Source organism: Lepidothrix coronata, unplaced genomic scaffold (genome assembly GCF_001604755.1).
Source record: "Lepidothrix coronata isolate B3197 unplaced genomic scaffold, Lepidothrix_coronata-1.0 Scaffold2, whole genome shotgun sequence".
Classification (NCBI taxonomy): domain Eukaryota; kingdom Metazoa; phylum Chordata; class Aves; order Passeriformes; family Pipridae; genus Lepidothrix; species Lepidothrix coronata.
The window spans coordinates 14,398,803-14,425,429 of NW_016690182.1; the positions used below are offsets into that span (position 1 = coordinate 14,398,803).

The window sequence follows — 26,627 nt, forward strand, 5'->3', positions numbered from 1 at the left end:
AGGATTTCTTCAAGGCTCTGCATCCATTCTCAGCCCTGAACTTGAGCAATGTGGTGGTACCTACTCACAGCTCTTGCTTTTCCTATGGAAAGGAGATTTGAGCTCCAGTCCTTTGATATTTCTCTATGAGATGACAGTGCAATTTTATTGTTTTTAATATGAAAGAAGCTGTGTAACTAATTTTGTGTATTTAAGAACCATGCTTTCATTCAAGTGACTTGTCATGTAGCCTTGATTATGAAATGGAGGGTTGCTCTTACCTGTACTTCATTGTGTGAAAGGATCTCCTATACTCTTGCCTGCAACAAAATTAGTGTTCATTTGTTCTTATAAAGAATTTGGCATGTAAAAGCTTTCTGCACATTAATGGAGGATATATTTCAAATTTTGTGCAAACCCTTTAAAATAGTTCAGAAGTGCAGATGTTAACTTCATGCAAAAAAAAAAATTCTTGTGGTAAAAAAAAAAAGTAAATATTTGATGTAAAATACTGGGCAAAAATTGTGTGAATTGTGAGACATACAGGCTCAAATGGGTTGCTTCTAAGTATGGCAGTTTTTACTAAACATAGAGCTAATGGTAGTGGCTTGCTGAGCCAAAGTAAGTAAGCCTGGCAAGGAGGTGTAGCACTTAGCTCGTGGCACTGGCAAGTTATGAGCACTCAGCACCATTGCCATGATATGAAAAGAGAGAAGAAACAAATTTCAGCTATTGTGAGTGTTAAAAGAGGAATGCTTGGGAGAGAAATGTGCTCCTATTTTTGAGCTGGAGAGGAAGGTCCAGTCTTGTGGTCTGCAGCTCTTTCTCAAGAGCTGTTTATCTCTCAGGTACTCGTGGGTACTGTCCACAGGAGATATTTTGGGTTGTGCTGCTGTTCAGGACGTTGCTGATAATGCAGGTAATGACATACAGAATATGGCAGGTCTGTGCAAGTAAACTTCCCCCCTTTCTGTGTCCTGTGCAAAATACACAGCAGTGCTTTACATTAGTTAAAAACTCTTGGGGAAACTCTGCTCAAAATGCAGATGCCTTGAGGTTTTGTAATGTAGATTTACCAGGTGGATACGAAAATTCTTCTAGCTCTTTTTAAAGCCTCTTATTAGTAATGTTAATAATAATAAACGGAAGGCAATTTCTAAACGTTTGAAGTACTTTTTTCTTCTCCCCCCTTCCCTAATTTAAAGTGCTTTATGAATATGATGGAGACCGTGAATCCAGCATCTAATCCTGCATGTGGCAGCAGTGTACCTTGCCTTTAAGAAGTCTATTAATGTTTCAAGCAGCTTTCTGGGGTGTTATGAAAACAAAATTGATGACCAGGATGCCTGTAAAGAACTCTGTATTTGGTGTAAAACAGAGTTATTGTATTTCTACTGGGAGATAGAGGTGTTTCCCCCACCAAAAAATCAGACACTTAATTACCCTTTGGGGAAGTAACAGGATGTTTGGATCTCTTAAGTATTCTCTTAAGTTTCCCACTTCAGGTTTGTACAAGGCAGCCTGGAAGCTCTAATGTCCAGAGCAGATTCCCAGAAGCCAAGCAGAAAACCTGTTGAGCTTTGCCCAGGTTTTAGGAGACGCTTGTTAAAGCCAAAGTGTTTTGTGAGAATGTTTGTTTTGGCAAACAAGGATCTCATTGGGAAAACACATAGCAAGCTCTCTGTGGAAAATATAGATTATAACTGGCTGGAGTAAAAAATTTCATGGATGTCTTCCATCTGCCCTTTGCTCCTGATCTTTGTTTTGTTCTGTCATTGCAAAGCTGTGGTTGAATATCTGCAATTTGAGAAGTTACCCTTCATCTCCTGAGCTGTACTCACTCTTACTTTGTGGAAAGAACTTCTCTTAAATTGCTTCAGACTTTACATGTGCTAAGCGTGCGTGTAGTTACTGTGGCATAACTGATGTGCAGTCGTTTGTTACAGAGCTGAGGTAAGTCTGGCATGTCTTTGAGCCCTGAACATCTGCTGCTCTTCCAGAGCAAACAAAAGGTCACTTTGTCCTAGGGAAAACGAAGTACAAAGTAGTTTACCTGTCGCTTGCCTGGCCCGTGTGTAATTCTGTGAAGTTTACTCCTTGTGCCGTTTGGGAGCCCTTTGTTCTGGCTGCTTGTGAGGTTAATTAGGATGTACTGCATAGACCACACAAGCAGTTTGTTAAAGTTTCTCTGCAATTTAATTGTGTCAGCATAAGAACACCAGCATGTTTTTCTCCTCACTGCGTTTCTTTGTTCACTGTGGAACAAAGTGAATCCTGTATCTGAAGAATTTGTTCTAAAGGCTGGTGCTCCTGAGGGGGCTTCATAGCAAACTGGGTGATCATGATGGCTCTACCAGTCACCTCCCCGAGGAAGAAATGCTTTTGTAAGCCTTTTAGTTTGGCAGAAGACTTTGGTGAGGGTTTACACCTCTGTATTGATAAAGTTAGGTTTCCAGTTAAAAGCCAGAAGCTGTAGGGTGGCCTCAATTTTATTCTAAGAAAACTCCAGAGGAATAACAGAGGACAGGTAGGTTATAAAATTCTCAGCCACAGGAAAAATACTGGGAGTTCACACCCAGTTTGATTTGGTTACTTACCCACAAAACAGCTGGAGATCATTCCTCCTTTCCCTGCCGCTGGAGAAATAATTTGTCTCTTTAAATCTTCCAGTTCAGTAAAATTCACTTTCCAAACAAAAGCCAGTTTGTGTGCAGCTACTACTGAAGAGCCTGCAGTTACAATCTGTCTTGACTCCCTTTGTGGGGCCCAGTTGCCTGTCATTGAGCAAATGATTGTGATTTTTGGTTCCTTTTTGTCTCCACGTAACCGCTGGTGGGATTGTGAGCCTTCAAAGCCAGCTGTTAGTCTGGCTTTTTATGACAGGATGGAGTCTGCTCTGGGGCTAGTGAGGTCTTTTCTTCCTTGGAAGATTTGTTGTATTATTATGACACGCTTTAAATTTTTACCTTAAATATTTATAGCCTCTGTAGATGTGTGTGTGATCTGAAAGATGCCGGAGGAAGGCAGGTGAGAGGAGTACACAAGGCAGTGTCTGTGTTGTCAGACACCAGAATTAGCCTGCTCACGTTCAGTAGATCTCATTTGTCTTTTTCCACGTTCTCTCTCCCATGTTTTGTCTTCTCTACTGAGGTATGTATAGCAAATGCTTCCTTACTTTTCTGTTTCATCCCTTATTCTTCTGTGCCACAAGGAGAAGTGCTGTGGCTGCTGAGGAGCTGGATTAAACACATGAGTATGACAAAATCACTTGTCACCCCTGTCAGCCTGGAGTGGTTTTTGGCCTGGTGGTCACAGACCAGGCTTGTGTTATTCATGAGCCAGAGAAGTCTTTCAGACTATCTGCATTTCTCCTGACTGCTAATTCAGGAGCAGGAATGGCTTGGCTGAGGAGGCAGGACACAAGGGTTGAATTGCAAATTTAGACTGTGTGCGAAGATAACAAAATCTGTCTGATCAGTGAAGCTTGTGCTGTGATCTGGGTGTTTGAGCCCTTTCTGGGAGCTCAGGTGGAGTTAGATAATTGGAATAAACCTTTAGCTTTTCGAGATGTTTCAGGTGACAAGTATTTAGAATTGGAGGTTTTTCTTACTGGAAAAAGTCTAGTTCAGGTCATTTAAATTTGAAGAAGCCCTGAAGCCAGGTGCTTCTTCCCTCATCTGGACCACATTTTGCAGCTGCTTTAGCAGCCTCTGCTCCACAAGGGGTGTGGAGGTTTGTTTGTACTTTCCCAAATGGAGTAGCTGGATGTGTACCTTTATATTGGTCCAGAGATAAATTCAGTCATCTTCATGTCAACGTTTCTCATTGAATTATTGGCAGAAGAAGAGTTCACTGTGTACCAGTTTTATCTTGTTGGGGCTCAGCCTGTCACTAATTCATCATCTTTATTAAACAAGAAACACTGGGAAGAGCAAAATGAAAGATAAGGCTGTTTGCCTTAAAAGTAGTGTAGTCCCATGGGGGAATAGAGATGATATTGCATTGTCAACTTAAAACAGTGCAGTCATTAAAGAAAATGTTTGAACTCATTTAAGCATGATTCATTACAGTGCAACGTGCTGTTAAATGTGGGCAGTTGAGTTGGGATGACTTCATGGGTGCTGTATTTGCTTTCCAATAAATTCAGGCAAGGATTAGCTATTAATTCAAACCCAGGAATAGAAAATGTACAAATTCATATTAAAAGAGTCTCTTTAATGGGAATTGTTATCAAGCTTTCAGGCATTAGGCAGAGGAGGGATGCCTATATAGATACATTGTGTAAGACAATTGTTTTTCATGGTAGATTTTCATAGTCTACCAAGGTGTGCTTAAAGCTTTTTGTTCTGTGCCAGCAAATCTAAAGAGAGAAATGTGAATTTATGCAGAAGGATGAAATTTTGTTTCCATTACTGTGAACGTGATTTCATTGACTTAACAAATTGAGTAGGAAAGGCCTGTTTCTAATAATGGCCTCTCATCTCTTGCTATAAACTTTGTAAGATTAACTTTTTTCTTTTTTAAATTACTGGAAAGCAGACTGTCTTGATTGCTAATGAAATGCAATACCATGCTGCCTTGTTCTTATTCAAGCTTTACCCTCCAGGAGTCAGAACAACTATAACCTGAGACCAGGCTTTAAATTTCATTTAAAACTCTATTGGGAAGAATTATATTCATGTAAAAGAAGACATTTCTGCAGAATTGTAGGCTGTTACTGGTTAAATTAATTGTGAGTGGAGAACAGCAGTTTAAAGAATACATCTCTTCTCTTTAAATGGACTTTAAAATATATCTGTAGTTCTATTTCAAAACTACCTGTAGTGTAGTGTAGTCTAGTGAAGAATAAAATCCCTGCAGAGAGATTTGTGAGAATCAGCAGCAAATCAAGACAGTCTGCATTACAATATTCTTATTTTCTCCTGAGAAGTCTCTCCCAGGAAAACCTGTACTTTGTCATGTTGGTTGTCACTGGAACACACATGGTAGTAGATTCATCTTTATTAAGAACAAAATGCCACCCCAAAATGGAGTTTTGGTAGCTCTGAAGTGGGGTTTTTATTTATGCTGGGGAAGGGAGGGGGCATTTGAGACTTCCACAATTCCAGTCTATTAAAAGTGGAGCTGTTCTGAAGGACCCTCAGCCTGCCCTGGGTACATTTCAGAAGGATGTGTTTGAGGTGGGACCTGATCTTTCAGCTGTTTCTCTTTTCAGTCACAAACTATCCAGCAATAACCTCACCTACGTGCCCTCAGATCTCATCTGTCTCCTCTCAGGAGTAGTCTAGATTATGCTGTATTGAGAATTTGGAGGTGGTTTTTTTACTGTATTTCATAGGAGAGCCACAAGGGAAAAGGAGAAAATTGATTCCTTTCTCATTTGCATTTAAATCTTTTCCCTGAAACACTGTCTAAAAAAAATTAACAGTACAGATTCCAAAAATTAACTTTTTTTTTTTTTTTCTTTCATCCTATAGTTTACAAAAATATTGTCAAAACTGCGGTTACTCCCCATGGTGAAGTTCTGTCTTCTACTATTTGCCATAATTTGTAATACTGGGAATATTGGATACTGGATACTAGCACTCTTGTCTCTCAAAACCTAGTTTTATCTAGGTAATGTGCAGGTTTTTTCCTGGGCTTTCAGCTCTGACAGATGTCCCTAAATACAGTTGAGATCTAAGTGGATATCCAAAACATTTGGTGGAGAGAGCAGAAATATCTGTCTCAATCTGCTTTGTGTTTTTGTTTCTTCTCATGTAAAACAATTTATCATCTACCCAGAATTTTTTCCAAATACTGAAAAAAAACACCCAGCTTTAAAAAAGTTAACTTACTGTAAAGTGTTTAAACATCTGCCATGATGGTAAAATTGTAGGTCAGAACAGACTTGTTCAACTGCTAAAAAACTTGTGTCCATATTTTCAAATCTTGACAGTTAGAAGCAGTTGGAATTAAGGAATTCTAATTAATTCTATGAAGTTAGTCAGCAAATTATCTTATTGGTATGAATTAGTGATGTAACAATGGAACATATACAAGACTTGAGAATTTTATGTTTTCTATAAGGTTTTCAATATCTTCTTGTGCTACACTATGCAAATAAAAAAATCCCAAAGTTGGCATGTTCACATATCCAGCTGTTTGGGGTTCTACAAGCAGGGGGGACCCCTGTTAGAGGAGATGTATTTGGGGTTTGCTGCTCCTCCAGAGATGTGCAGTGACAAGCTGTGGATGTGACTTCGGGATTTTGTTTGAAAGCTCCTATTTTTAAAGCAATTTGGGGTTTCTTGTAGACTGTACAGAAAGTCTTTTGTGCTGCTGTGCCAAACCCCAGGCTTGATGTAGGTAATGTTTATAGTGATGTTGCAAATGGAAAGCATTATTTAATTCCAAGGTGGTATTAACAGTCAGGGAAACAAAGGATGGCTCAGCTTATTTTCTTTGACTTCACTGGAGCTCTGGTTTAACACACCTTGATGACCCCGTGGTAGCAATGTGTGGGTGAGTGGTTTTCTTTGTAACAGGAGTTGTTCATACTGAATATTGTCAGCACCACAAAGAGCAAACAGCCTTTAATGACGACATCATTTAGTAGCACTGTGAGTGTGTGTCATGCAATGTCTGCTGCTTGATTCATCTCCTGGGCTTGCCCTGCTGTCCTGAGAGCTCAGCCCCAGCTCAGGGCCTTTGCAGTGTACAGTTTGTTTAGGGTAGAAATCGATACTTAAAAGGAGACAGTGAGAGACACAAACTAACCCTGCAGTCCCAGCAGTAAAGGTTTAACAGTGTGGAGAATACTGTGCTTGAAGTAAAGAGCCATTTACCTGCAGTAAGTGTTTAAGGACTGAATATAACAATATAGCAATTTCACAAACAATAGTCATGGACATAGAGGTGTTTTAATGCATATGGACTAATTGGTGTTCTCATGCTTTCAGGCCATGAATATATTGGTTCCCTTCATGTTTAAATATGCAGTGGACAACCTGAACCAGCTATCTGGGGACGTGCTGAACCTTGGAGATGCACCGAGCACTGTGGCAACCCTGGCAACTGCTGTTCTCGTGGGCTGTGAGTGGCATTCCCAGAGCTGGGGATGTGTTAATGTCCTTCAGGAAGGGAGGGAACAGCAGAGCTTCTGCCCCTTGCACTGCTGAGCACAGTGGGTGGTTATTTCATGGCATCACAGAACAGTTTGGGTTGGAAGGGACCTTAGAACTCATCTCGTTCCACCCCCTACCATGGGCAGGGACACCTTCACCAGCCCAGGTTGCTCCAAGCCCCGTCCAGCCTGGCCTTGGACACTTCCAAGGATAGGGCAATCACAGCTTCTCTGGGCAACCTGTGCCAGGGCCTCACCACCCTCACAGCCAAGAATTCCTTCCCAATATCCCATCTATCCCTGCCCTCTGGCAGTGGAAACCCATTGTCCCTTGTCCTGTCCATCCAGGCCCTTGTCCCAAATCCCTCTCCAGCTCTCCTGGAGCCCCTTTAGGCCCTGGAAGGGGCTCTCAGGTCTCCCTGGAGCCTTCTCTTCTCCAGGTGACCCCCCCAGCTCTCCCAGCCTGGCTCCAGAGCAGAGGGGCTCCAGCCCTCACAGCATCATAACTATTTCATAGTTACTCTCTTGATGTCTCTTCCCAATATTCTCTGACCTTGCTTCTGGTATTCCAATTAAAAAATGAAATAATGCTTACAGAAATTATTCTTGATTAAAAATCCTGCCCTTTCTCATAACCAGCTGCAAAAGAAACTGATTTAAATGTGCACACAATGGTTTGTAAATGAAAAATTGCATAAAGCTTGGACCAATTAAGTATAAATTACCTTTGAACTAGGAATGTTGAAAATATATAAAGAATGAGTCTAGTGTAATTTCATGCATGAAGGGAAGTTGAAAATATAATTATTTTCATTTTGTAAAGTTTTTCATCCTTTTTTAGATGGTATCTCAAGAGCGGGGGCAGCATTGTTTAATGAAGCAAGAAATGCAGTATTTGGGAAAGTAGCTCAAAATTCCATCCGGAGGATCGCCAAGAATGTTTTCCTGCACCTTCACAACCTGGACTTGGCCTTCCATCTGAGCAGGCAAACAGGAGCTCTGTCAAAAACCATCGACAGAGGCACGAGGGGCATCAGTTTTGTCCTCAGTGCTTTAGTGTTTAATCTGGGACCTACAATGTTTGAAGTGGCTCTGGTCAGTGGAATTCTGGTGAGTGTTGCCTGTTCACTGCTGGAATTGTCTCATTTAAGATTAATACATTGATTTGCTCTTACCAAAGTCTACTGAGTATTAATAATAATAGAATTTCAAAACTCCTGTAAAGGAGAGCAATCCATAATTTGCAAATATTAGTTACTTTGAATCAACTTATTTAAAATTATTTTCATGTCTTCAGCCAGTGGTATTTATGTGGATAGTTTTCCATGTTTTTCTTCAGAATTCAAGGGTTGGACTTGACAGTCTCAGAGGTCTTTTCCAACTCAATTGATTCTATGATTCTATGAATTGTTGGAAAAATGAAATCAGAAAAGGAAACTATGCACACAAGTATCAAATATATCCAGGTAAATAGGGAAGAAGCAGAATATAAATGTCCAGGAATGTTGTGGGTTAGTGTGTTGATGACAGAGGAGGGAGTGATTATTGGCTCTGTCCTGTCTTTTTTTTATCCAGAACTTCAAAGTGAAAATTAGCTTTTGGAAAATTGGCTTCTCCTTCTTGCTTAATAAGCTCAATTTTAATCTTTTCTTTTATAAATCACATTTCCTGTGTTTGAAATCGGGATCTTTGGGTGTTTCCGTGCTAAAATCTAAATCTTGATTACATAGCTTGCACTAAATTAAGACCAAGAATCTTGTTTTGTTTATCTCCTCTTTTAGAAGGACTTACTCAAGTTTGAATGTAACAACATCAGTTAAAATGCCTGTTGATGCTGGGTTACATTTTATAACCCTTAGAAGTTGCAGCTCCAACTGGCTCTCAGCCAACCACCACCATGCTTTAATTTCTCAGGGCTTTTCTCTCCTGATGTGCTCTGAAGCAGAGAAGACACTTCATGTCTTACAAGGCCACTTATTTTTTCTTCCACAGTCTTCAGCTTTCTTTCAAAATCCACCCAAAAAGCATAGAAGGAAATACTTAATTGTGATAACAGCACAAACATCAGCAGCATTTATGTTTTATAGTGGCAGAAATAACTTTGCAGTATTATTTACACCAGCTCCCATCTTTTTATCGAAATCCTTCTTGCTGCTTTCCTTTTGAGTTTATGTCTTTGTTTAGCCTTAAGCTGTTCAGAGCAGGGATTGTGTTGGGAGGGACCATCAGAGCCCTTGTCTCAAAATTAGAATGGCTTAGCTGGAGACAACAGTGAAGTTTTGAAAATGATTACGACTTTTTCCTTTTTATTTTGTTTGAAATATCCAGTATTACAAATGCGGCGCCGAGTTTGCTTTAGTCACCCTGGGGACTCTGGGAGCCTACGCGGCGTTCACCATCGGGATCACCCAGTGGAGGTAAGGCAGGCCCTGCCCTCCCCCCCAGGGCACTGAGGCTGAGCTCCCTGAGCTCCTGACCGTGCCCACCTGACTGTGCCCACCTGCCTGTGCAGGACCAAGTTCCGCATCGAGATGAACAAGGCCGACAACGACGCTGGCAACGCTGCCATCGACTCGCTGCTCAACTATGAGACTGTGAAGGTAAGGCCAGGCCTGACTATCAGGCTCTTTGTCTTACTTGTGTCAGTGAGTCATAAGATTCATCTTTTACAGGGCTACATCTTTATAGCAATAGCCTGGTTTTAAACATGATTCATTTGCAGAGCACTGCATGGCATGGACAGAGGAGCATGGAGGTTTTAGTGGGGCTTGAAAGAATCTATTTGCTAACAGAGAGTGAGAAGTTTCCTTCATGACTAAATCACCTTCACCATCAGTTTCTGTAAAATGTAAACTTAGTCTTGAAGACGAAGTTTAGGTTGGATCTCAGGGAAAGGTTCTTCCCCCAGAGACTGGTTGGCACTGCCCAGGCTCCCCAGGGCAGTGGGCACAGCCCCAGGGCTGCCAGAGCTCCAGGAGTGTATGGACAATGCTCTCAGGGACAGGGTGGGATTGATGGGATGTCCTGGGCAGGGTCAGGGGTTGGACTGGATTGAAGTTGATCCTTCCAGCTCAGCCTATTCTCTGATTCTTTTCTCTCTAGTTGTTAGATCTTTTGGAGAGCAGCTGTGTGTGTATCTGTGCATGTAGCATGTTAATACTCTATTTTGTAACAACTTAAACAGTCTGATGATGTTTGAGGCTGCCACATTTACCATTTTTGTGTATATTGTAGTATTTCAATAATGAAAAATACGAAGCCCAACGGTATGATGAGTTCCTGAAGATCTATGAAAATGCCTCTCTGAAGACTACCTCTACTTTAGCTCTCCTCAACTTTGGACAGAGCGCTATATTTAGTGTGGGCTTAACAGCCATCATGGTGCTTGCCAGCCAGGGCATTGTTGCAGGTAACTTATCTGTCTATAAGCTAAAGATGACTCTCCTTTACCATGATTCATCCATAAGAGAGGAGTTAATTTTAACTAACCTGTGGTTGATGTGATAGTTTATTTTGAGTGGTTTTGCTTGAGAGCTTTTACTTAAAGAGTTTTGCCTGTTTCTGCTTCTTGTAGTATTATTAATTCCATGATATATATGTGTATATATATAGCAATAACTAGTATGATTTCATCAAAAACATTTTAAAAGTTAAGCAGTTAGAGAAGGATCCCAAGAAAATGTCACTTCAGGAAGTTTCTGTTGAAGGCTTGTGAAAGACACTTTTAAACATACAAATACTTCTGTGGGCCTTCTGCCAAGACCCTCTGTTTTTCCCCTTCTTCCTTTCCATGCTGGCAAGACTCAGGACTTTTCCCCAAAGTGTATATACTCATGTACTTTGTCTCTAGTAGTTTTATTACCAGTGTCCTTCACTTTCCTTAGATTAATAAGGCACATTATTCAAACAATTGTTTCCATAAGTTAGCGTTTTTAATCTGTGTTTGTCTAATTTACTACAAAAGTCTGCTTGTTTAGGAAGACAAAGTACGATTCAGTTACAGTATTGGGGTGAGGCTCAGCTAAAACAAGGTGGTTTTAGAGTAAAAATAATGATGTTTTAGACACTGTTAATGTTCAGAGGAGTTCAAAGGGCAGACATTTATACCATATGGTCTTTTTTGCATCTGCTTTTCCCTTTTTAAGAGATGCCAGGGCAGAGAAGGGTTACCCTGTGAACAGATCGGTCAGGAGGTGCAGTTCATGACTCTTCTTAGGAAAATTTAGAATAGCTTTAAGCAGAATGGTAGAAATATGGCTTTAAATCATCTTTCTGGGCCTGTTTCAGCTGAACTGACTCGGCACTTACCTTTAGCTGTGTGTCAGCCTGAGTTTTCCCTTCATCAGCCTGTTTATACTAAGCTGCCCAGAGGTTCTCACTGTGGGTTTTAGCAGCTCTGTGGTCTATAGTATGATCATGACAAATTCTATCAGTTGCATTTGTTTGTAATTGTACTTAAGATTGTCTTTCCTGATTTGTGCTCTCATATATAACCTGCTCCCCTTCTAACTTATTTAGGCCCCTTTATGTTTCTCTCTGTGGAATTTACAACTCCACAATCTGATGTTTTATATGCTGCTTGCCTTATTTTCCAGTGCTGTTTTATCTTTTTTAAAGTGAAATCCACACAGACATTGCCATTCATTTCAAGCACCTTCCTGTATAAAATCTGATCTTCTGGGAATGGGTTTTGTTTGCTATTTAAACATATAGGTTTAGAAATGGGGTAAAAGAAACTAGAATTGATTGACTTCATTATTTTTTTGAATCTTTTGGTACTTCCTGACAAGACAACCCTTCAAGTCTCCTTATTCTCTCACATCCATTTTGTCTTAAGGCAGCCTTTCTGTTGGAGATCTAGTAATGGTGAATGGATTGCTGTTCCAGCTTTCTCTTCCCCTAAACTTCCTGGGAACAGTATACAGAGAGACAAGACAAGCACTTATAGATATGAATACCTTGTTTACACTTCTCAGTGTAGATACCAAAATTAAAGTAAGTAGTAGCTTATTTTCCTAAAATATCTGGGTATTTAATAGGGCTGTTTGTGGCAATGCCATCATTTCATCCCATTTTCTTACCTTCCAGGTTTAATTTCTATTCATGAATGAGTAGTTTTGTGTAAGGATGCTGTTCTGCTTCCTCTTTAGGTGCAGTTACTGCAATAGCAGTTGAGTATTTTTCCTGCAGAAAAGCAAAAGTTGTTTTATGGAAGCTGTGTTTGTATTGAGATTTTTTTTTTTATTTAAGTATTCATGCCTCGTGCTTGAATTTTTATTGGTAATTAATGATGCAGAATTTATTATTGCAAAAGAAGTTGTGAGGCAGAGTGTTCACAGCAGAAATTTTTGCCTCCTTTGGGGGAAAGGGTGAGCGAACCAATGTCACTTGTGCAGCAAATGATAATTATTTTCCACATATCCAAGCTGGAGTGGCTGTTTGCCTTTTTCTGAGCTGGGAATGGACTGTTGAACCATTGGAGATAGTTTCTGGACAGCAGATAAGGTGGAACTCTTCTTTTAACAGGACAAAGAGCTGGCTCCCCCCCTGCAGATCACCCCCCAGACTGCTGCCATCGCCTTTGATAATGTGCATTTCGAGTACCTTGAGGGGCAGAAAGTCCTTTCTGGAGTGTCCTTTGAAGTCCCTGCAGGAAAGAAAGTGGCCATTGTAGGAGGTAGTGGGTCAGGGTGGGTAAATGGACTAAATATGCCAATCAATGCAGAATTTAGTTTCTTAAACACAGTGCTTCTTGTGTTTGCTTTTTATAATTTTTGTTTGTGACATCAATTCCAACTGGAGATTGTAAATGGCAAACCAGAATGTAACATTAACTTCAATTCTTTTCAATTCCAGGAAAAGCACAATTGTGAGATTATTATTTCGTTTCTATGAACCTCAGAAAGGAAATATTTATGTTGCTGGACAGAACATCCAAGATGTCAGTTTGGAAAGTCTGAGAAAGGCAATAGGAGTTGTACCTCAGGTATTACATGTTTCCTTCTCCCCAGCAGTCCATTGCAATAGTAATTCTCAGTGTTCTGGTGCTGTGGTTCATTGGAGGTCAATCCTAATGCAGTGGTGTTGTCTTAATTCCTTTGAAAGTCACCATGCCTGTTGTTTTTTTTTTCCCCAGGAAATATTATATTTTTATGTGCATCATCATATAGATCCAATTTCTGAAATGTGTTTAAGCCTCCCCCTGAGAAACTGCTTCCAGCTCTAAGTGATTTAGCTTTATAGCTGATTACCACCCATAATGAGTTAGCAAAGTGGTGAAACTATGCATGACATACATATTTAGGACACAAAATGTATTAATCCCATTTTTGGGGAAAGAAATTTCCCCAAACCCTTTAACATTCAGGCTTTGTAGAAAAATATAAGCTGTTCTGTATTGATTTCTTTCATGGTTTGGGGACAGTTTTGTCATGGTTTCTTATTTGAAATGTTCTTTCCACCCCTGCAGGATGCTGTTCTCTTCCATAACACCATCTACTACAACCTGCTCTACGGCAACACCGGGGCCAGCCCCGAGGAGGTGTACGCGGTGGCCAGGCTGGCAGGGATCCACGATGCCATCCTGAGGATGCCCAATGGATACAACACCCAGGTCGGGGAGCGAGGCCTCAAACTCTCAGGTGGGATCTCAAACACACAAGTTCTTTATATCCCTTTTGCTGCCCCAAAGTTTGATGCAGAGTTTATTCCTCAGTCAGACTTGCTTTTAGCTTATTTACCTTATGATACAGAATCATTAGTGTTGGAAAAGACCTCCAAGATCATCAAGTCCACCCTTTGATTAAATCCCACCATGCCCACTGAACCATAGTGCCAAGTGCCACGTCCACTTGCTTTTTGAATGCTTCCAGGGGTGGTGACTCCACTGTTGCCCTGGGCAGCCTGTGCCAATGTTTAACCACTCTTTCAGTGAAGAAGGTTTTCCTGATGTCCAACCTGAACCTCCCCTGGCACAGCTGGAGGCCGTTCCCTCTCCTCCTGTCCCTTGTTCCTGGGAGCAGAGCCCACTCCCCCCCCACGGCTCCCCCTCCTGTCAGGGAGTTGCAGAGCCAGAAGGTCCCCCCTGAGCCTCCTTTGCTCCAGGCTGAGCCCCCCCAGCTCCCTCAGCTGCTCCAGCCCCTTCCCCAGCTCTGTTCCCTTCTCTGGACGTGCTCCAGCCCCTCAATGTCCTCATAGTGAGGGGCCCAAAAAACATTATAAAGGCTAAATATTAATACGAAGATCCACAGTGTAAGGCAGCTGGAGTTTGCAAGCTATTTAAAGGAGTGTACTTTCAGGGGATATTGTTGTGTGAGATGATATGTAAGCATGGATATGCATCTATGTAAAAATGCTCTTTCTCATAATCTGGCTAGTGGCATAAAAGGTGGAACTTTCTGTGTGTGTGCTTTGAGCCCTGTTCATGCTGAAGGGCAGGAGCAGAGGGTGCAGGGGGTGCAGCAGAAGTCCTGCCTGGTGCAGGGACAGCTCTGTGTGGTGTTTCTTACTCTGCAGCAATCAGGAGTCCTGGTCTCTTTGTAACAGCAGATCAGAGTTACAGCCTGTCCCCAGAACAGTGTGCATGGCAGCTGAAGGGGAATACAGGGAAGGGGACAGGGGAAATAAGAGATGTGAAGCACAAATCTGGGTGAGGGAAGAGAAGGATACAAAATAGGTACTGGCAGAACTGGAGAGAATGTGATGCCTGTCTTCCCACACTAGTAATTTCTAGAAAGAGGATTTGACTAACAATAGATTCGAAATGTCTTGGTGTTTGTAAAAGCATAGAATGGTTTGTGTTGAAGGGGACCTTCTAAAAATCATCTAGACGAACCCCCCTGCTTTGAGCAGGGACTAGATCAGGTTGCTCAAAAACTTAACCTTGTGTTGAGGTTTAGATTAGATTTAGGGAAAATTTCTTCACCCAAAGGGTTGTCCAAGCCTGGCACAGCTGCCCAGGGCAGTGGCAGAGTCCCCATCCCTGAGGGGATTTAAAAGTTGTGTGGATGTGGCATTGGGGACGTGGCCTTCCAGTGCTGGGGGAATGGTTGGACTCAGTGGGCTCAGAGGGCTTTTCCAACCTGGACAGTCCCATGATTCAATGTCCCATTCTAAATCTGGAGCACTGTGTGTGGGTATGTCAGAGCTCCCTTCTCCTCGAGACTCCTGTAACGGAGCCTGTCTGAAAATGGGTTCTGCCTTTACTCCATCCTTCATTTTGTGCTGCCACTGTGATGGTCATAAACACCCATCTGCCAGTGCTTCAACAAAAGTGTGTTTAGAAAGTGAAAGGAAGTGTGGAAATGTGTTCTTTTCCTGCCTTATTTGTATTTAAGGAAAATAAGGGTATGTAAAATACTTAGGAGAAAGACAATGGAATTCCTTGGGGACAGAAAAAGAGCTTAGAGTGAGTATCTGCCACTGAAATAGCAGCTTCACTTTCTTATTTTCAGCAGTTAGATGAGCATTGGCAAATAACAGTAGTAACCAAGCTTCAGGAATGTGTGCAGTCAGGCTGCAGGAGTCCTGGGCTAGTGCTCTCAGGAGGGGTTAAGCTGTTCTGAGGATTGGAGATACCAAATGAAAATCTTTGAGGTCCTTCAGTAGCTCTGTAAAAATATGGCATCTGTTACTTGGAATCTCTAGTTTTCTGAATAGTAGAATGGCTCCCTAAATTCCTATAAAAGTTTAATTTCTATTCCTATAAAGGATTAATTTCTGCATCTGGTTTGTTGTTCTTGGGGGGTTTTTAAGTTGGTTGAGGCTTCGTATACTTCTGGTCTAAGGAAAGCACAAAGTCCTGATTTATGTCTTGTTTTTAAATAGTATTTTGTGGCAGAAATAGTGGGGGTGAAACACCTGTGAATTGAAGGGTCCTCTTTGAAATCCAGGTGTTTTATGTGCATGATGGAAAACCAAGGTTTTAGTTGCATTTAGTGCAGTTCCTAGTGGTCTCAGTGATTGATTCATTAACAGTACAGAGTGAAAACCAAATTGTTTGGGCTTTTCCAAGTAGAATCCATATCAGTTTTTTCTAATAGATTTGTGATAGACAGAGCCAAACCCCTGCCTCCATGAATGGAACTGTTAATGTGCTGCTGTCCTGAGTGTGAATGGGGAAGAGCATGAAATAAGGATGTGCTACAAATGAAAGGGTTTTTGTTGTTGCAGTATGTCTTTCAAACATGGATATTGTCAAGCTGTGAGTTCTGAACATGCTGTAAAGGAGAGGGAGGAAGAGCACATTAAAATAGACTGAGTAAATTGTACAGTTCTAATTGCTCTGAGTTCTGCCAAAGACAGTCTAAAATGTGAACTGCAGCATTTCCATCAGCCCTTTAAATGGTTTATGAAAGCATGTTCTCTCCTGATAGGAATGGAACATTAACAAGGATATAATGGTATTAAATGGAATGTTTTGAAGTCTTGAGTAAAACAAAGGAGGACAAGTGCACAAATGTGACGTGTATGCATCGCATACCAAATGTTTAGCAGATTTTAAGTTCTCAAATGCACCTGTTTTCCTGTCTGTAAAAGTTGCCCCGAGTTATTCTTGAGTAGATGTTGGCTGTGAGAATTTTGAAGGAAGGGAAACTAGTCTGAAACTGGGTTACACCAGAAACCAACAGGCTGTAGAGTGCAGACTGAAGGTGGTTTCCAGTACCACACTAACTGTGTTCTTGAATGACATTTACCATCGTGGAGTGCAAAGTTAGATAAATATCAAGGAGAGGCCTGAAAGACACAATGTGTGAGCAAGATGCATGAAATGCAGTGCAGCAGCATGGACAGAGCACTGGTTGTTTGGGAGAGAAAACAGGGTTTGTGTGTGCAGAGTTACCAGATGGGGCAGAGCTCAGGCCAGGGAAAAGGGCTCATGCTCCACGTGTACAGTGACCAACTGTACAGCACTGGTACTGACCTAGGCCAGGCTCCTGCCTTAGAGCAGATACCAAATAGTTCTCTGTCCTTTTCCAGAAGGATAAGCAATCTTGAATCACCAGGGAGCAGGAACTTGTGTGGTATCTTATGTAACATGTCAAGCCTTTGTCAGCAGTAACTATGATGTCTATTAAAAAAAAGAAAAAACCCAAGAACCAACCCTCAAAAGTCACATTTGCTGTTGAATTTACACCGTCACAATTCTAACTTTTTTTTTTTCTTTTTTCCCTCTCTTCCCCCTCATTCAGGTGGAGAAAAACAAAGAGTGGCAATTGCTAGAGCAATGTTAAAGGACCCACATATTTTTCTCTATGATGAAGCCACATCATCTTTAGATTCAATTACAGAAGAGGTAAATTGGGATAAAAAATTCTAAAATTTAAGTGGTGCAATGGTGTCTGATTCCAATACTTTTTCCCTGTTCTTTTCCTCTCAGAAAGAATTCTGTTCTTTTTGCCAAATTGCTGTCAAGTGTTTTCTCAGTAGTATTAAGAGATCCTGTGTCTAAGCCATTGTCCTAAAGACCAGAGCAGAGATGCTTAGTGTGTCTACTGGAGACACAGTGAGGGGTATCAACTGTCTCTGGGATATTTTCTTGTACACTCTGGAGGTCCCCTTCACCTTTACACATTCATCCCTTGAAACTGGTGCAAATACCTCAGGTGGTCTTAAAGTGTGAAGCTTTCCAAGCCACTTGAAAAGGTGACATCTAGCTTCCTTTAAAAATGTCTTATAAATAATTGTGACATAATGCAGGACAGAAAACCTCTTGTTTGTTGTGCAGCATCTTTCTGAGATGCAGATCAGATAGGTGTGACCTGCAGTGCTGGTGTTCATTTCCCAGGAAGGGCTGTGACATGGATGTTGTGACACTGTGACAGGAACTGCATCAAGGCTTCATAACAACATCTTAGTTTAAGCACAAAACCCTCAGCCCCAGCAGTAATTTCCTGAACTAATGTCATCAAGGACTAGAGCTAAGATGTGGCTGTGTTCGCTTATGCAGATTATTGAGCGAATTTATTGACCTGTACTCACTACATTACTTTCATTTTCCAGATACAAAGAAATCAGAGTATGAACTGTATATCCATATAGCACAGCACTGAAATGTAGCACAGCTCCCTCGTGGACCAGCAATGTCCATAACACAGTTCTGCAGAACAGCACGTGGACTCTTTCTCTTGTTTTCCTCTATCTATTGCAAGAGTCGTAAGCAAAGCTGAAAATTTCACAGCAGAAATGCACTTGAAAGGCAGCAAATGCAAGTGAGCCCTTTCCACAAGACTGTTCCTAGAAATAGAAATGTTTTCTGACAAAAAAGAAAGTTTTCAGGGAACTGAAGAGGACACTTCACTGACGATAGTGAGGGCACAAATTCCCAGTCAGTGCTCCTTGCAGAGGAATGTGGTTTGGGAAGATAGCAGAGTACTCACTGCATAGATAGATGATTCCCAGGATTACTCTAACTTTATATTCCACCTTGGCATGACGTTGAGGGGAATTTTTCCTTTAACTTTCATTGGAAAGTATTATTATGATGATGATGATGAGTTATTTTCAGATGCTTTTACTGCTGTTTGTTGCTTGTGTACCATGCTCCATGAGAAGGTTTTCCTGAAATCCAGTGACCTGTCTCTTCCTTTGTCCCTGGGGATAGCTGTGTTTTTCTGTGAATACAAGCTTTTTTTTTTTTGCAGTTTGAGGCTTTATCAGAACCACAGATATTTCATGCTTGGGACTCTTCTGTTTCTTTGGTAGATGCTTGTGGCTGTTTGTTATTATGAAGCTGTAGCAGTACCAGAAGTGTTTCTCAAAACTTATTTACAGTAATTTGCATATTTCCAGCAGCATTTTATTTCTCCTCATGCCACCCAGGAGTGTGTAAGAGTTTGTCTGTGTTCCAATCTTGCAGAACATTCTCAAGGCCATGAGGGCCATGGTGAAGCACCGCACGTCCATTTTCATTGCTCACAGGTTGTCCACGGTGGTGGATGCCGACGAGATCATCGTGCTGGATCAGGTGAGGGATCCCCTGGGGTTGCTTTAGGAACTCTCTGTGTCCAGTTTGAATTATCACACTGCCACTGAGGTGCTGAAAGCTCTTTCTTTGGAAGTGAGCCATGTTGGAAAGTTCTAGCTCAAGCTCGGCTTTTTATACGTTTCTCTTCACAAACTTGCACGTGTGACTCTCTCATATGCTGTTATTTTTTATGGCTCACTGTTGCATGGTTTTGATCTAATTTATTACATGCTTCTGTCAGATGAATTTACTAAAGTGTTCCCCCAATTTATGCTTCACTCTCATCGCTCAGTGAGCATCTATTTTTCACATACATCCATTTTTTTATTTCAATGGAAAGAGACAGGACAGCATGTTCTGTTTCCATGCAGATAGAACGACTGCAGGATTGTTCAACCTAATTATGTTATAAATCTGAGCACCATTCTCTGTTGTACCTGTAGAAAAATGTGATTATTCCCTTTCTCTTCTAAGAAAAAAACAATAAATTTGAACATTTAATTTGCTAATACCACTATTGAGCTGTTACCTCATGCTCAGTGTGTCCAAAGTCCATTTTCTTCTCTATTACCTATACCTGGCAAGAGATTTAAAATAAACAAATGTCCTTATGATAACTTCATAATTACTCTTTTAACTGATAATGCTGAAAGTACAGTGCTCTAATCTGCTGATAATAGATGTTAAATTTATCTTTGCATTTATTTTTATCAGTTGCTATTTATATGCTTGTGATCATAGGTGTATTTAGTGACTTAAAATACACATCTAAAAGCAAATAAATTATTCCTACAGTACATTCAGTGGTTTCATAGGGAATTAGAACAAACTCTTATGAAATGGTGACATTCATGACTATTTTTGCTACACAAATCTCAGCTTTGTATGAATCTCAGAATGAAGAAGTGGAATAAATCACTTGCAGTGCTCCATGGAGTTTTTATTCAGTTTTGATCTGCTTTGTTGTCTCAGCTTTTGCTGAAAATCCTTTCCTAAGGTGTATCCCTTATCCAACTGCATGTTAAAACATCTTGCAAGTGTTTTTAATGTGTCACAAGGCGATCTGCAGCTTTTTGTTTTCGACGCAAGTTTTCACAGCTTACTACGAGTGTGTTTTGTGTTAGAGTGTAACTGTTACATTAAAAATGAAAGCACAGCCTCAAACTGTAAAAGAGCCGGGGTGCTGCCTTTCCTGAGGGGTGCTGGTGGGACTGGGGATGGGGCAGGCAGTGCCCCACGGCTCCCGGGGCTGTGCCTCCTGCCAGCCCTGCAGCACTGACCTGGGGCAGCCACAGAAAGAGGCTCAGGAGCAGGGAGGAGACAGGATGGTTGGGACTGGTTTTGCTTAGCCATGGCAATCACGGAATCACAGCTCCAGCACCTTTGCTGAGGTAAAACCAGAATCGTTCCTGAGTGAGTAAACCACATAGTAATGATGCAGATCTAAACACTGTGGGGCTGAACAGAGAAGGTGCATTTTTGATGACTGGTCAAGAGTTATTAAAAAAAGCACCATAATTCAAAAGCCTGGTCTCTACTACAATGAGCTCCACATTAAGCCCTTGAAGGTTTTAAGTAAATTCTGCAGTTCTGTTGATCACATTTTTTGTTCAGATTCCACCAGCATAACTACTAATGGAAGTGCCAAGACCCACAGTTTTTCCCAACATGTCCATCAGCAGCTGTCACAAGGAGGTAGATTTAATTGTAGTTCAGAATTTAGAATATCATCAGATCCACATAGTTGTCTGTATAATTCTGTCCTTTACCAGAAGAAAGAGTAGCTAGAGAACAAATACATTAGTTTAATTTGAAGTCAGTGAATGTGTCTCTCAAAGTGGAAAGATCAGTCTGGTTTTTTGAAGAGTGGTGGTGTTTCTCTGTCTGTAAGGTTGGAGTTCCCTCGAGTTCTCCTCTCCAGCTCTTCCTTCCCATTTCCACAGTGATAGTCAGTAAATCATCTTTCCCTTGAGAACAGCCCAGATGAACTGAACTGCTGAGGCCATTGTCGTGGTGGCCATTGCAGGGGCACAGGAGCACCCATAAAAGCACAGTTTACACTAATTGTTTCCAGGATTTGATTTTAAATGTGCTTCTCTTGTCTAGTACAAATCCCTCTCTCTTTGCTCTTTTTTTTAACCTCTTCCCTTGTGTTTGTTACTGAGCAAAAACAAATAGGTGTTTGTTTTGGTACATCCGTGTGGCTTTTGCACCTTGCTCCTCATATAGAGGTCCCAGTTTACTTTAGGTACTATTTTAGATAGTAAAAGTTTCCATGCTGGTGGGCTTTAAATTTTGCCCAGATGGACAAGAGGTACGTAGATTCCCATTTCTTTAAGTCTGGGAAGAGCACAGCTCCATGTTTTCAGTGTGATATGCTATTGAGTGAACTGTGCATTCAGTCTTGCTGTGCTGTCCCTAGCTCCTTGTCATTAATAACTGCTCTAATCTATATTGTGCAATTGTGGTCCATGTGTTGGCGTTTTCCTAAAGATCTGGTAATGTGGATTCCTGACCTGCTCCTTGTTTTGCAGGGTAAGGTGGCGGAACGTGGCACACACACAGAGCTCCTCGCGAGTCCCGGCAACCTCTACTCTGAAATGTGGCACACACAGAGCAGCAAAGTGCTCCACAGTCACAGCAATCCCAGCTGGGAGGAGAGGAATAACCGGACATCCAAAGAGGAGGAGAGGAAGAAGCTAGAAGAAGAAATTATGAATAGCGTGAAAGGCTGTGGGAACTGTTCATGCTGAGAACGACCCTGGATCAGTCTTGTATAGCAGGTTAAAAATGCACAAGAATATAGTGAAATGCAGCTCTTGTTTTTAAGTCAGCATTCAAAAACTTCTGGGGTTTGCAGTTTTTGGGTTTTACAGTTTCACAGAGGGACATAATTTCAACCAAAGGAGTTCTATTTTTGCATCTTTAGAAATCTGTAATATTCAGTGGCATTTGCAAGAGCTGGGCTTTTCAAAAACTTTAAACTTCCCAACTAAGAGTGTAATTTATGGCAATTTTTAGGTATTGGTAAATTCTCCTGGTAGTCGCTTGATGTGGATTATTAAATTGTAAACAGATTTGTCCTTGATTTACATTATTTGTCATCATTAATGGTTGATAAATATGTCATGTTTTAATTGTAATTGGGCTAATTTGAACTCATTTGCTAGTGAGGAAGATGCCATTTAAATTCTTCAGTGGTGGTCTGGTTTAAAATGTTCTTCCTCTTAAAGAATAAGAAAAGCCTCAACAAAACATTAGAGGCTTCTAGTAGCAAACTAAATATTGGAATTATCCATCTCACCCTTCAGAAGCACCTTTTGTACGGCACTATCAGGAAATTAATTGGTATCATTCTAAAGGAAAACTAATAGTATTTTTAAGTGAAAAATGAAAAAATCTGAGTTGAGGATTCTGTATCCTCAGCATCTGCTGTAGTAGTTGAGGCAGAAGGCAGTTGCTCTTTCTAATTCAGTCACGGTCTTAGGGAGCAATTAAGATTCAATAAAGACTTCCATAAATTTCTATTATCTCATTAATGTATGAGAAAATGACCTGGATAATGCTGAAAGCATTGCTGTAATAATCTCCTCATTTCAACAGCCCAAACTTCTCCAGTGGCAGGAAACCTCAGTGTCTGGGATCTGCAGGACACTGTGGGTGTATTGGGTCTGGGGGGGGCTGCAGTGGGGGCTTCTGTGAGAAGGTGCCAGAAGCTTCCCCTGTGTCTGGCAGAGCCGATCCCAGATGGCTCCATGATGGACCCACTGCTGGCCAAGGCTGAGCTCACCAGCAATGGGATAATGCACTGCTGGGATAATGTATTTGGGAAGGGAGGGAAAAGCTTGTAAGTGTAAGAGCAACTGCAGCTGGAGAGAAGAGTGGGAATAGGTGAGAGCAACAGCCCTGCAGACACCAGGCTCAGGGAGGAAGGAGGGGAGGAGGAGCTCCAGGCAGTGGAGCAGAGATGCACCTGCAGCCCATGGAGGACCCCACACTGGAGCAGGAGGATTTGCCCAGAGGAGGCTGGGACCTCTTTGGAAGCCCATGCTGGAGCAGGGCCCTGGCAGGACATGTAATCCTATGGAAGACACGCACTGGAGCAGCCTGTGCCTGAAGGACTGACCCCGTGGCAAGCAGACACGTGGGAAGGACACACTGGAGCAGGGGAGGAGAGTGAGGAGGAAGGAGCAGCAGAGCCAACGTGATGAACTGACCACAGCCTCCATTCCCTGTCCCCTGCACCACCTGCAAGGAGATGGAGAATGTGGGAGTGAAGTTGAGCCCAGGAAGAAGGGAGGGGTGGGAGGACAGTGTTTTAAAATTTGGTTTCTTTTTCTCATTACCCAACTCAGACTTCTAATTGGCAGTAAATTCAGTGAGTTTCCCTGAGCTGAGTGTTTTGCCCATGACAGTAATTGCTGGGTGATCTCTCCCTGTCCTTAACTCAGGAGCCTTTCCGTCTGTTCCCTCTCCCTGCCCAGCTGAGGAGGGCAGGGATGGAGTGGGTTTGGTGGGCACTCAGTGTGCAGCCAGGGCCAGCCCACCACAACAGCACTCTATTTTTAGGCCATGTCTCTTCAGGGAAATTCACCATCTCTATTTAGCACAAGCTATTCTGGTGTAATTCTTCATGTTGAATTCAAGAATTAAAATCTTTCTCTTGGATGTTGAAAAATAACTGTTATTTCTGGGGAATTACACCAGTATAATTACACTGATGTAATTACGTTTGTAAATCAGATGCAAGGTTTCTCAGTGTGGGCACTAGGGAAGGGCTGAATTTGGTGCTTCTGGAAATTTAATTGCAAATAGCATTTATTTTTTTGTGTTATACCCTCCCCTGCAACTAAATATAGGAACAGTAACTTAAAAGAAACGAAACCTTTGCTAGTTATTAATTTTCTCTCTTTTAAAATGATGGGTGAAAAAACCCAACTGGGCATCAGTCTGCAGTTAAAAATGATTTTAAAAGTGTACTTTAATTTTCAACCTTGGAGTGCAGAAGCAAAGTGAAGTCCTGTTAATGTAGTGGCAGTGCAGAATTCCAGCTTACAGCCTTCCCTTTATTTTCCCTAATGGTCTCCTGGTTTAGCTGACAGCAGTGAGGGGACTGTAAAGGTGCAATTATGTTCCAGCTGCCAGAAACAGCAAAAGTTTATTGAAACTACCCTGCAAGAACTCGTTTTTGGAATTAACTAATCTGTCTGCTGTTCATGCAGCAGGGAACAGGCAAAGGTTGCAAATAGGAATATTTCAATCCTAAGATCTTTTTCTTCTGGCACAAGGACTAAAAATGTCTCTGGTCTGAGAGATGCAGGGAAAGGTTTTTTCTCAGTGAACAGTTTTCCCTGTTGCAGGGCCTGGACATCCCAGCAGGTCCCTACAGAACACTCAGGATCAGAAATCGTCTGTGAGGTGTCCGGAGCCAAAAGCTGTTTGAATGCGAAGTTCAATTGTGTTTGTGAGGGGCCGATTTCAGATGAAACCTGATGGATTTTATCACTGGGCATGGGCTTTGCAAGGACTCAGAGCCTTGGGCAGTACAGGTGTGGAATGAGGACTGTTTTCAGTTGGTAAGTGCCGGGAATGCTCAGTATTTGTCTAAATCAGTACGGGTTTGATGGAGCTCCGAGGCCATTGCCTGTCTCTGCCACCCTTCCGATGCCAGTGGATGTGCTGCAGCTCTGTCCAGCTTTAAGCAAACGGAATGGCAGGAGGGAACTCTGAACAAAGGCATTTCCGAAAGCAAGAGGCTGCTCATACGGTAGAACACGTTTCTTAAAGAACTGCAGCGAGTTTCTGCAGATGACTGAAAACTTCCCATGTTGTGGAGTTGCTGGATGAGCATTCCTGGCTTGGTGGTGGCTGTATTGGAGTGAATTGCTGTGGAGAATCAGAAACAAGACTTGGTGAGTCTCCTGTCTGCTACAAAGTCAAATGTCTGCTTTCTTTTTTTTTTTTTTTTTTAAATTTTATTTTTAGTTTGAATTTTTATTCCTGCACTATGACTCCAAAGTGCCACCATTGAAGCAGATGTTTGAAACACTGAATGGGAGAGCCATGGCTTTGGAGAAACTCACTGTGGCACACTGACCCTTGGCATCTCTTGGAAAAGCCTTACAGAGAAAACAGATTGATTTTGGAGCTCTCTCCCAGCCTCTGTGGATCTTGGTAATTCTGCTCCACTGTAAACTGGGACATCATTTTCTAAACAGCAGCTTTTCATATTCTGGACTTGTAGTTGGTTGTTTTTCAAAATTCAAGTAATCTACTCCCATTGTAAAATCTTTATCTGCAGTTTTAGTGTGGAAAAGCCATATAATTTTTTTTCCTTCATTTTCTGTTTTTAAAGGAAATGTGTTTATGGAAAATGGACATTAAAAAGGGGCTGCTTCTTGCAGTGTGTAGTGATCTGTTAACTGTGAACTTACAGAATTCAATTCTAATTTCCATGCAAGAACTTACTAGACACGGGATCTGAAGTCACAACAAACAACATTTTGGCTATTTTAACCTCCAAGTTAGAAAACTTAATGAGTGATTTGTGGGCAGGTTGTTGTGCTTTTTCCAAATGGATGTTCACAATTTGCTCCTTGCAGATGATCCCTCAGGTTATCTCAGCTGTTCTGTTCCATGGAGTATTAGTTACCTACATCTCAACACTGAGATTTTAAATGGTGTTCAAGTTTCTTTTTAGAATGGAAGTGTATAATTTACATTGTACAGGAAGATGACAGAACAACACAGAAAGCTCAGTTGAGATCAGACTGTGTAACCCTTCTGCTGGAACACTCCTTACTCTGACTCCTGTCCTTCATCTGTGTATAGATAATTCTTAGTAAATAAAGGATTTATCTTTGTGAATAGAAATGGGTGTCCTGTCACAATGGCTCTGTGGCTTTGCTGCAATTCCCAGAGAAAACAGTCACTCACTGCTGTGGAATGTGGGTCTTAGTACCAGCAGCTGTTTGTGGTGCTTGGTGGTGCTGCTGGGGCTGGTAACCACTCACAGGGTGTGGGGTGGCACAAGGTGACTGAATTCCAGGTGATCCATCAGAAAGGGAAGTTCACAGAGTGCACCTGAGTTCTGCTGCCACTCAGCTTTTCCATCCCCTGCACTGTGTGTGTGGCACTGTAAGAACAGAAGAAGGGCTCGTGTTTCTGCATCACACTGATGGGAATGAACATACTTGAGAGAAGCTTGACTGTTTCTTACTGTAAACACTATTTTTATAAATGTAAACTCTAACTTGTGATCAGTAGAAATAGAGCAGTTCTCAGAATCTACTTGAGCCCTTGACATGACATTGTCTGTAATCACTGCCTGGGTTTCTGCTTTAAGCAGCTCAAACTCAAAGCAGAAAGCAAGAAATGCTGCTATTATTATTAACTATCTACATGTAATGTTGATCATTCTTCTAGTGCACTGCACTGTATTTGATTTGAGCTGCAACAGCCACAGGTCCTGCTGTCATCATGTACAGGGGATGGTATGTCTGGGATAGATGGCTGGCTGGATGGATGGATGGATGGAAGATCCTTGAGCAGCCTGGGGTTTTTCAAGTCTGACTGGAT

At 41.6% G+C, this 26,627-nt stretch overlaps 1 protein-coding gene across 3 annotated transcripts in view; it reads left to right on the forward strand.

The window, feature by feature from the left end:
• ABCB7 (ATP binding cassette subfamily B member 7) overlaps positions 1-25,922 on the forward strand; it is a 40,385-nt gene extending 14,463 nt beyond the window's left edge. Inside the window, exons 5-17 of one of the 3 annotated variants that reach the window (XR_001875280.1) lie at positions 6,921-7,053; positions 7,926-8,194; positions 9,413-9,501; positions 9,597-9,684; positions 10,319-10,493; positions 11,922-12,079; positions 12,611-12,774; positions 12,941-13,070; positions 13,554-13,725; positions 17,275-17,378; positions 18,942-19,049; positions 21,584-24,961; positions 25,069-25,922. Coding sequence is in view for 2 of the 3 variants with exons in the window: in XM_017817751.1 (XP_017673240.1) it covers positions 6,921-7,053; positions 7,926-8,194; positions 9,413-9,501; positions 9,597-9,684; positions 10,319-10,493; positions 11,922-12,079; positions 12,611-12,774; positions 12,941-13,070; positions 13,554-13,725; positions 17,275-17,378; positions 18,942-19,049; positions 21,584-21,802 (1,809 nt within the window). In the remaining variant the exon portion in view is untranslated. Of the gene's footprint in view, positions 1-6,920; positions 7,054-7,925; positions 8,195-9,412; positions 9,502-9,596; positions 9,685-10,318; positions 10,494-11,921; positions 12,080-12,610; positions 12,775-12,940; positions 13,071-13,553; positions 13,726-17,274; positions 17,379-18,941; positions 19,050-21,583 lie in introns of all 3 variants that reach the window. The other 2 variants (XM_017817751.1, XM_017817740.1) reach the window with 2 other exon arrangements.
• The last annotated feature ends 705 nt before the right edge of the window (positions 25,923-26,627 follow it).